This window comes from Cyprinodon variegatus, unplaced genomic scaffold, assembly GCF_000732505.1.
Source record: "Cyprinodon variegatus isolate N-32 unplaced genomic scaffold, C_variegatus-1.0 Scaffold101, whole genome shotgun sequence".
Taxonomy (NCBI): Eukaryota; Metazoa; Chordata; class Actinopteri; order Cyprinodontiformes; family Cyprinodontidae; genus Cyprinodon; species Cyprinodon variegatus.
The window spans coordinates 1,247,413-1,258,151 of NW_015150554.1; the positions used below are offsets into that span (position 1 = coordinate 1,247,413).

The window sequence follows — 10,739 nt, forward strand, 5'->3', positions numbered from 1 at the left end:
CCGCGGGCACCAAGGGGCCCTCAAGGACCACTGGGGGGGCCCTCTTTGTCTTCTGAAAACAGAAGAACTCCCTCAGTGGGTTAAGTTTAATTCTTTTTTATTCTGTTGCTCTTCTTTTAATCATTTATGTATTATTTCATCATGTTAACTATTTCATCATATTTCAGTGGTTTCAAAATGACAATATTAAAATGAAAATTAGAAATGAATAAAAGAATAAAATAAGAATAAAAATGTGTTTTTATGGATGAGATTTCCTGTAGGTGAACGCTGATCCCTCCAGTTCATAGGTCAGTATGGTAGCCCTTCCTATGACTCGGTAGCCATGAAGTAGCCCTCAGCCTTAAAAAGGTTGGTGACGCCTGCTCTAAATGATGCAAGCAGCATCTATTATAGCCCTTCCTTCATGCTTATCCTCATGACGGTTGGCACATGGTGAAAATTTTTAATTCTTTAAACTATAAAATCCTTGCAACAAACTAAATAATAATAAAACTAAAATGCTTCCTTTAAACCAAACTACGATGTTCCTCTCATATTTGGTGAATTTATGTTTGAATATTTAGCAGAAATCTGTTGCGGTGCATGATGGGGTTTAGCATCTGTTTACATTATATCGTTGCCCTCATGCCGCCTGGACTGGCAGTGAACGCAGACACACCGCTGAGCTTCATGGATTCATTCTTAAGAACTGCCCGTCTGCCTCTAGATTGTTTTATGTTGGTGTTTTTAAAGAACACCCAGACTGACGTTATAGACCTACTATGTGTGAGTGCGAGTCTGGCTGGCTTAGTATAAATGTCGACGTTACGCAGCAGCAGCCGCTGTGGCGTCTGAGTTTATAACCAAAGCAAATAAAACCGCATTACAGAAGTCTTGGTGATGGTTGAAGATAGATCAGTTAATCCACAATGTGGATTCGTATCGTGTTTCACATCAGAGACGCAGTTTAACTGCAGACAGATAGCGGGCCGGTGTACATGGAAAAATGCCAGGGCCAAAACTGGTTTCCAGTCCGACCCTGCATGTTTACGTAAGGCCGTCCTACGTGCTCATCCCCATTTTCATTTACCAGTGGTGAGTCTGACATAGCGGGGAAATTGAAAATCTTCTTTTGAAAAGCTTGTTTTAGTGATGCAAACAGTAACTTTTAAACAGAGCGTGCACGAGGAGAAAGGGGCTCGTGCACGCTCTCACACGCGTTCAATAGGCGTTCCCCCTCAGTAGGGGGTACAGGGAGGTGCATGTGCATTTTATTTTTTAAAGTGGAGAGGGTGGGTCTTTTCAAAAATTCATTAAAATCCTCCACTATACCTTTAAGCGGGTAACTAACTTGGTCTGTCAATGGAATTTGCATTTTTGTCCTTAAAATAAGATGATCAGATATGATGTACCTGAAATAAGATAATGGATTTTTTTTCTTATTTGAAACATAAATAATCTCATCTTATCTTAATCTATCAGCAAATCATCACACTTATCTGCTCAAACCAGGAAAATGGAATTACTTAGAATTTTGTAAAGAACTTTTATGTGTTCAGAAATTAAACTTTATGCTTGATTTCCTTTCCTGTCAGATGTTCTGGATTCTGGACCAGATCTAGAGTCAGAGTTTGTCTTTTGACTTCAAGCAATGGTTTCCATCCTACGGTCAAACCTAAACAACAAATCAGTACAGGAACAGAGACTGAAGAGCCTCCGGAGGATTTACCTGCTGCAGCAGGCTCTCCTGCGTAGCCGGGTCGTTCAGGTCCATAGAGGAGCTGGGCAGCACTTTCAGTCTCACCACATGCTGTTTTTTCACTTTGGAGATATTCAATTAAAATTGATGGTTAATCACATAATGACATCTATAATAAATATATTCTCATGTTCCAATAATATTTATTTTTTAAGATATACCTTCATTCAATTATTTTCCATTTCCTTGTTAACATTTATAGATGTACTTTGTATACAGACAGAGAATCCATGGAAAAGAATCAGAAATCAGTCCCAACTAGAAAAAGCTTTTTGAGTTTTCATCAACTTGAAACTAGAATAAAACATTTGCAAATTGAATGACCTCGTTGTGATTAAAACTAATAGGCATTTTTCTCAAAAAGATTAAAACTAAAAGTTTATAGTCTTCCAAAAACAGCCCTGGATTATGTTTATGATTAACTTGTTTTGGTTCATTCAAACATCAACAAACGCTGATGCTGAATTGATGGCAGCCATAGAGGAGACTGTGCTTACCTTCACAGACGGCCACAGCCGTATTCTCACAGTTATATGACCCAAACCCGCTGTGATCACAGTCAAGCAGGCTGCCCTCGGATCCAGAACACCGCAGGTTAGTCAGGTGGACGCTCCCATCTGCTGGAGCGTGTGCTTTAATGGGAGCTCCATAGGCGCGGTCACAGCCCAGCTCCCTGCAGACAACCTCAGCATCATCCATGTCCCAGCTGCTGCTACACACCGATCCCCAGCTCTGGCCGTCGTAGACCTCCACCCGACCAGAACAGCTGCTTGGACCAGACAGTCTAACCGGAGCGGCTGTTTTAAGAGACACATTTGATGGTCAGTCACTGTGGTTAAAGATGTTTCCTGGCTGTGAATGACGGCTGTTTATCCCAAATCCACAGTGGGAGCTGACAGCCAGAGCAGACCCACTTCTACCTGAGCAGGTACCCAGACGGGTCCAGATCCTTCAGCATAGTGTGCAGTGCTGCCGTCATCACAGGTGGGGTTCAATCTACAGATGCTTTCCAAAAAACATTGAATATTATGGAAAGGTTGAAAGGTTGTTTGATTTCCATAATTCCATTGCATTTCATTTGCCTATTTTATGTAATTTTGGTGTCCAGCTCATAAAACACGCAAAAACTGAAATCTAAAAAATGAGAATTCTGTGAAGAAATCACCATTTATCTTCCAGTATTTTATTTATTTCTCAGTATTTAAGGCACATTCCCAGCCAAGTGCTGGAGATTGAGAATCTCTGTGCCTTAATGACTTCCTCAGTACGACGCTGAGGCATTGAGGCGATCAGCCTGCGGCATTGCCTCAGAGTTACGGAGGCCCAGATTTCCTCAATATCTGCCGTCAGCTCTTCTCTGATGTTGGTGCTGGTGCCTCTCATCTTCCTCCTGAGATGACCGGGTGTCAAACTGGTTCCAGAAAGGGCCGTGTGGCTGCAGGCCTTCTTTCCAACCAAGCAGTAGCACCAGACTCCAGTCATTTCATCAAGTCATCGTGTTCAGATTGGACTTACTTGATGAAATAACTGGAGTCTGGTGCTACTGCTTGGTTGGAAAGAAAACCTGGAACCAGTTTGACCCCCCCTGCCATAGATTTTCAGTGAGTTTCAGGTCTGGCCAGCTGGGTGGCCAGTACAGCACTGTGAGGCACGGACATGAAACCAGGCGGTATGGGCAGAGACCAGGTCCTGCATCTCCATGCAGATCCTCAGCAGAATGAACCTCTAAAACATTCTGGTAGACTGTTGACAGTCAGCATTGGAGTTAAGAACGTTTACAAGCATTTGCATCTGGACATTGCAGCAAAAACAGTAAAAAAAAAAAAGTATGTCAAAACTGTTAAAACAAAAATAGAAAATTGGGTTTTCATCGTCTTTTATTGTCATTATCTGCCCTGTCACTCATCTGCCTAACTCTGCCGGTCTCTAATTATCACTCATCTCATCCACCTGCGTCTGTTCCGTTATACTCGGCTCAGCCCAGCTATCAAGGCCAGATCATTGTTTGTTCCAGGGTTCCTGTCCTGGTTCCTGGTGGCCAGTGGATTTAGAGGGTTTTCATGTCTGCCTTGTCCTCCGATCGTGTCCTGGTCTTTCAGTCAGTTTTTTCCCCGTAAGCCTGGCTCCAAGCTGGAGACCAGTTTGACGTTTCCTGCAGAAATCCCAGTACCGCGTCTTGTCTCTATCCCTCAACCACTGACCCTGCCTGTCTTGCATCTGTGCGTGTCTGTCTGCTTCTGGACCCGTTCTAACGCAGAACCTGCCTAAACGCTCTAAGGATTCCTGGAACCCCGGATCTATCTGATCCTCAGTGGACCGGAACCTCTGGTCGGACTACAGACCGATTGGATCACGGAACTGTTCCTGCCTGATCTGTTTTCCCCTGACCTGGATCTGTTTCCTGCAAGTTCTCTGGGGCTGCAGCATCAGGGACACTCTGGGCGACAAACGTTGCGTCGGTTAGCAGTCCATCAGAATAGTCAGAGATGGTGGCCCCGCCCTCCTGCAGCCTCTGCGGTCCACAGGTTCTGTATTTTTTGTCTGTTTTGTTTTAAATAAACGTTCTGAACTTTCCTACCGACTGTCTCTCCTTGAATTCTGGGTCCATCTTTCCTGTTATGACAATTATTGGACTAAAGCAGGACAAACTCAGACCGACCAAACAGACCAATTTTCAATAACTATTTCTGGAGGAGCGACCAGATTTAGCATCTAGATGACATCTGACGTGGATATTTCACACTGGACCTCAAGCAACTCTGGTTCTGTTCTTCACCCGTTGACCTTGATTCCCAAATGAAAGGAACTTCCTCCTTTAGAAACATGTAACTGTGGCCTTGTTAAGATGCTTCCTACGTTGGCTCAGGCTCAGAAGGGGATTTTAACCCAGGAACCCGACAGTTATGTTATGCATCCAAACAGCGCCTTCATTTGGCTGAAACGTGAAAAATCAAAAGCCGTAATATTGAAATAATTGAAAATATGTTCAAAGCCCCATTTTCCACATCTACAATTAGACTAAATCCGACCAATCACGGACCGACCAGGTTTTCTTTAGGAAGTTTCACTCTTTCTGGATCTCAGCCAGATACTTTAATCTTTTCTGTTTTATAATCTGATCTGAGAAGCTGATCTCTTCTGCTGGTGCATCTTCTGCCGCATTTCGTCCTTCCAGCAGACTTTCCACTGATATGCTTGGACACAGCGATGGTGATGAACTGTGTGGCTTACCCGCCCTATGGAGGATATCAGTGAAGGTCTTCTGACCACTAATCAGGTCAGCTTCCATGTTGAACTGAACTGAAGCAATTTAATAAGAAAAACTTTGACTTTAGCAGCCGATTACTGTTTGACATTCAGTTTAAAACATTCATGCTCTGCAGTATTTGGGCGGATTTATTCATGGTATTTATTATTTTAATAATGTTTTCACAGGATTTATCAACATGAAGCCTTAATTATGTCAAAATAAATGAATCAACCATAAATAATAAATTAATTAACCAAATGATTGAAATCATTTAAACTGTTGTCCCTGAATCTATAATCTATTAAAGTTTGACCTTCAATATTAAAAGAAATTAAACAACTTTTCCATAATATTCTATTTATTGGAAATTATCAGTAGATGGAGAAGATCCTCTGATTTCTGACAGCAGGTTAGATATGAAATATTTCCTGCTTTTAAAGCATCATTTAATGTCTGTACCGAGTGGAGGAGCCACACATCATGATCCATTATGTTTAAATGTTATCCAAATGTCCTCTTACCACAGATGACGCCGGCGTCGTCGTTGTGTCCACAGTTATGGGTCCCAAAGCCCGGGTGGGAGCATTCAAACAGGCTGTTCTCGCTTCCTAAACAGCCCATTTCATCGAGCCAGATGGATCCGGTTCCTGGACCAAAGTGGGCCATGGCCGGTGCGCTCACCGCCGGTCCGCAGCCCAGCTGTCTGCAGAGCACCTCAGCTTCGTTCATGTCCCAGGCATCATCACATACTGTTCCCCAGGAACCGCTAGAGTAAACCTCCACCCTTCCAGAGCACCTTGTTGGACCGATTAATCTGACCTCTGTTGGTGGAAACAAATGAAACTGGTCTTATTATCTGTTAGTGTTCCTCAGAAACACCAGTGAGATAATTTCACCTTAAACATTTAAGCACTCTAGACTAAATTAATGAAATGCTTTCAACTTCTCCGTCCACTTTCAGCGAAAGATCTGCTCCAAACATAGCGGCTCCCACAGAGAAATAATCTTTGAAGGCAGGATGGTAATCTGGATGAACTGACTGCACAGACCATGTTTTCAGGAGGACTTTCTCACTTCAACATAGATTCTAACTACTTTCTACCCGCTGATCACAGCTAATTGAACACAGGAGCAGCAGAAGCTTCTGGACTTTACTGGACGCGCTTCAGGAGCATCAAATGCTCTTGTGGCTTGTCTTGATTTTTATGTATATATGTTTCAATCCAGGAAGACGGTGCCAGTGGCAACAGCTGGTCCATCATTTAATGTAAAGGTTTTCTACATCACAACTTATCCAGGTCATGTGATTCAACCTTTCATTCACTACATTCATGTTTTTGGAAGAAAAGAAAAAAATGACAAGCTAGATTAAAAATCTGTTTGCAAACCTAAGAAAATAATTTTAAACTGTTCTCCTTCCATTAACCTTTTCCAATGTGATGCTTAAATATGCAAAAAAAGCAACCCTGATGGAAACATGTCATGCAGAGTCGAACCCTCAGGGCCTTTCTTCGCCTTCAGAGAAGGCTGAAGAATCTCAGAAGAGAAGAAATAATAATTTAACATTATTGTAACATGTGAATTTAATGAATCTAATAAATTTGTCATTAAATGTCCTGTGGAAGATAATCCACTGGACTTTGTTTTCCAATTCTGAAGACGTTTAAGTTCCCATCCAGGAAGGTTTTTCAATTCAAAATGCCTGAATTGGCAATGAGCTCCAGGCTCACAGAGTCGCCCAACGAAGCCTGTAATGGGTTAAAAAACATGCAAATTAAACTGGAAGAACAGGTTCACCCTTCATAATGGGGGGTCGTTAGGGTCATTTTTGGCCTGGCTGACCAAGCCAGATGTTTTGCTCCCCTGCATAGCTATGGAGGTTGAGATGATAGCAGCAAGCTGGAGATTTCTTCCTGTTCAAAGGGAGTTTTTCCTCTCCACTGTCGCTACAAGCATGCTTAGTGTGAGGGATTGCTGAAGAGTCAATGAGTCGATGCAATCAGCTGGTTTTTTCTTTGATAGAAAACTTTGAATCAATCTGACTGGATGATCTGGTGAACTGGAAAGTGACCTGAGATGACATGATGTGAATTGGCGCTATAGAAATAAACTGAATAGAATTGAAGGAAGCAAATCTATTCCAACGTTGTAGGTTCAAAGGACAAACTGTACAACGCTGCCATCGGCCACAAAGAAAGGCTGGCAAATGGATTCAGTTTTCATCTAATAATTCAGGCCTGTGTTATAAACCATTTATGATTCATATGGGATTGATAGGATTGACATGGGCCGACGGTGGCGGAGGGTTGATGGTTCAAGCCCCGGCTCTGACTTTCAGTGTCGTTGTGTCCTTGGGCAAGACACTTCACCTGCATTGTCTACTGATGGTGGCCAGAGGGTGGCGCCAGTGTACGGCAGCCCCGCTTCTGTCAGTGAGCTCCAGGGCAGCTGTGGCTACAATGTAGCTCACCACCATCAGTGTGTGAATGAATGGGTGAATGAATGTAGTGTAAAGCGCTTTGGTCAAGTCTCCTAACTTGAATAAAGGCGCTATATAAGTACAGGACATTTACCATTAAGGCCCAGGGAGACTTTTGGGTTTAGAGATTTGTTGTGTGTAAAAACTTTTATGCAAACGGCCTGTTATTTAATGTAGCCGATCACTTCTAGCTTTGCATTTTTCCAAAAGGTGTTTATTTTCAATCTTAGCATGTAAAGAATTTAGGAGGTGTTGTAGAAACATTTTTTTTTTTTTATTTTGTTGTAGAAACATTTAAACATAAACTGCGATTTCGGATTATGTCATGGTTTCATGGCGCTGTCCATGGTGCTGACTGTAGATGATCTAGTCGACAGCATTGGCTGTTGCTGGGTGACAATAATCTCAGATGATTTTCTGGGGGGGCTCATTAGATCGCAGATTTTGGTATATTTGATCACCTATGTGACCTGAATCATACTCAGTGTTTAGTTGATAATTTAGAGAAGGTGTCTCATTGAATGTGTTTTTAGAATGTTTTTTCTGTTTGTCTGCTGAAAGCCCAACCATGGAGCTCATGGTTCTCAACTGATGTCATGTGACCCTCAGAACATGTAACTTCCTTTTAGCTCTGTCAGTAGAAATTGATCAAACAAATCCATCGTTATGGTTGATGCTCCGTCTGTTGGTTTCCTCTAATAGCTTGAGGAGACATTCTCCATGTAAGGCTGGTAAACTGGTGCTCTTACCTTCACAGACGACACTAGCATCTTCTCCATGTCCACAGTTATGATTTCCAAATCCTGCATGGGAACACTCAGGCAAACTGCTTTCACTTCCCACACATCCCACATTATCCAGCCAGATCTGTCCGCTTCCTTCCCCAAAGTGTGCCATCATGGGGGCGCTCTTCGCGCTCCCACAGCCCGCCTGTCTGCAGACCACAGCAGCGTCATGGATGTCCCAGGCATCATCACACACCGTCCCCCAAACACCATTATGTTGGACTTCGACTCTCCCGGAACACACAGAAGGTCCAACTAGTCGGATCTGTGCGTCAGCTGGCAGAGACACAGCGGGAAACAAGAGGAAACATGAAGGATGCTTCTGGGTTTGGGTCAAAGCTGGAGAAATAATCTTTGTTTATTTGAGAAGTTTCTACTGAACAGGAAATCTGAAATCTCTGTGACTCATCAGGAGGTTCTGATCATTTGGACCTTAGGATCCCATCCAGACTACAGCCGGCCCAGCAGCACATCATCCACCATGCAAATTTCACACGACCTGCTTCTAAAGATGTGAGCCTGAGCTGAAAGGAGGGAGGATTAGAAGAATTTAAATTCTACTCTGCTGGTCTGAATATCAGCATTAACCCAGTTTGCACAAAGATTTGAATGTTTTTAATATTTTAATCTGGGATCCTGCAGATTAACTCAGACTTCGTTTGTCATCATGGCTTCAACTCAGCTGTTTACAGGAGCAGCTGATAAGACCAGTAAAACCAGTGGATCAGAACCAGCAGATGAGTTAACTCCTCAGATTGTTCATGACTGGAAACTCCAACTGGACTTTAGGAAATTGTTTCCATTTCCTCTTCAGTCAGACTCTGGGACCTTGATCAGCAATCACCCCAAGACCACCATGATCAGTTTCCCTTCTATTGCACTTTCCATTAAACATGTTTAGATGCAGCTCGCTGTGAACAACAAGCCAGTTTAGAAACAAAACTCCTTCCTCTGCACAGCTCTCCACTCAGCATGATTGATGCAGAACAGCAGGATGACAATAGAAGCTTAAAATCACTTTCTATTGGTCAGTGGAGGAAGTGGCTGAGAGGAGGCAGCTGTCCAAGCTTCCATCCATCATGGACGCCACCTTCCACCCTCTGCAGCAGACTGGAGAGGAGCTGAGCAGCTCCTTTAGTCAAAGACTTTTACAGCCTGTTTGGAAAAAGGAGCTACTGCAGGTCATTCATCCGCTGCAATCAGACTCTACAATGAGACACTACAACTGCTGCAATAGAGAATGAGCAATTTCTATTTAATACCCTGTACAATAACCTGGTTCTCTATATCTGACGCCCAGTGCAATAACTATATATATAATTATAAATATCCATGCAAACCCTCTGTGCAATAACCCTGTAAAATGATCCTACTATAAAAAAAGCTGCCATATGTGGACTGACTGCTCCTTTATCTTCCTTTGGCTCCTTCTTCCTCTTTGACTATTTGAGCTGATGTAACAAGTAAATTTCTCCACTGTGAGATCAATAGACAATAATCTTCCACACATCTGTAAATAAATGCAACATGGCGAGGTTCCTCCTAAAACCTACTTGAACATCTGCTTAAATGTGTTAAAGGTGCTAAATTATAATTTCTATTTAATTTTTCATCCTTTCTTACTTTTTGCTTCCTGCAGCAAAACAACAGAAACAGAAGTTCTTAAAGTTTTATCCTGGATTAAACATCATTTCCTACCTGATGTAGCGAGTAGGATCAGCAGAACCTTCTCCATCCTTCCGCTGGTTTGGCTCCTAAAGTCTGACTTCAGAATTTTTAATTCTCCAATTTTTACAACAACATGCAAAATTAGGACTTACTTATTTGCATTTCAGACGTCATGTTTATTTTGAGATCTGCCTTAAAAAGAAAACAGAGGAATGATTTTTACATCCCAGATCACTGATTTGACTGCAGGAGCTTGAGAACCAGAACAAACAGCAGCTGACTCAGTATCAAGCTCTAAAAATATTCTCCATGGACAGCTGGAGATAAATATCACTATATACATTTGTATTTGTATTATTTATTTACATGATGAAAAGCAAAAGGAAAGTCATTAACAGGATAAAACAACTCAAAACACAATAGAAGGCCTGGTGTGCAGGGTGTCCTCTGCCTCTTTGAACTGCTTCACACCATCAGGCAGATATATTTCTAAAAAACGATCAAACATAGGTTAGGCATGGCCTGCCTGGCACACAGGAAGTGGCGTTAGCTGCTAGCGCTAATAACTGTCACAAAACGGGACAGATGGACCCAGTATTCAGAGACAGTCGGTAGGAAAGTTCAAAACGTTTATGAAAATAAAAACAGAACAGAACTGAAGCAGGATACTGAGGATCCAGCAGGAGTCCAACCGAGGTTCAGGTGAACAGATCAGGGAGGGACAGACAGGGCCAGTGGGGGAGAGGGAACGGAATCAGGAGAACAGAATAACTCGGGGAAACGCTGAAACGCTCTCACCACTGGTTAGGGATTAAA

At 42.6% G+C, this 10,739-nt stretch overlaps 1 protein-coding gene across 1 annotated transcript in view; it reads right to left on the reverse strand.

Annotated features, from left to right (window-relative positions):
• The window catches only part of LOC107084512 (deleted in malignant brain tumors 1 protein-like), an 11,894-nt gene extending 1,892 nt beyond the window's left edge, over window positions 1–10,002 (reverse strand). Inside the window, exons 1-5 of the mRNA XM_015374394.1 lie at window positions 9,954–10,002; window positions 8,220–8,531; window positions 5,513–5,812; window positions 2,239–2,538; window positions 1,712–1,803 (exon numbers count right to left, since the gene is read on the reverse strand). Coding sequence (XP_015229880.1) covers window positions 1,712–1,803; window positions 2,239–2,538; window positions 5,513–5,812; window positions 8,220–8,531; window positions 9,954–9,990 — 1,041 coding nt within the window. The 5' untranslated portion in view covers window positions 9,991–10,002. The remainder of the gene's footprint in view (window positions 1–1,711; window positions 1,804–2,238; window positions 2,539–5,512; window positions 5,813–8,219; window positions 8,532–9,953) is intronic.
• Window positions 10,003–10,739: the final 737 nt, after the last annotated feature.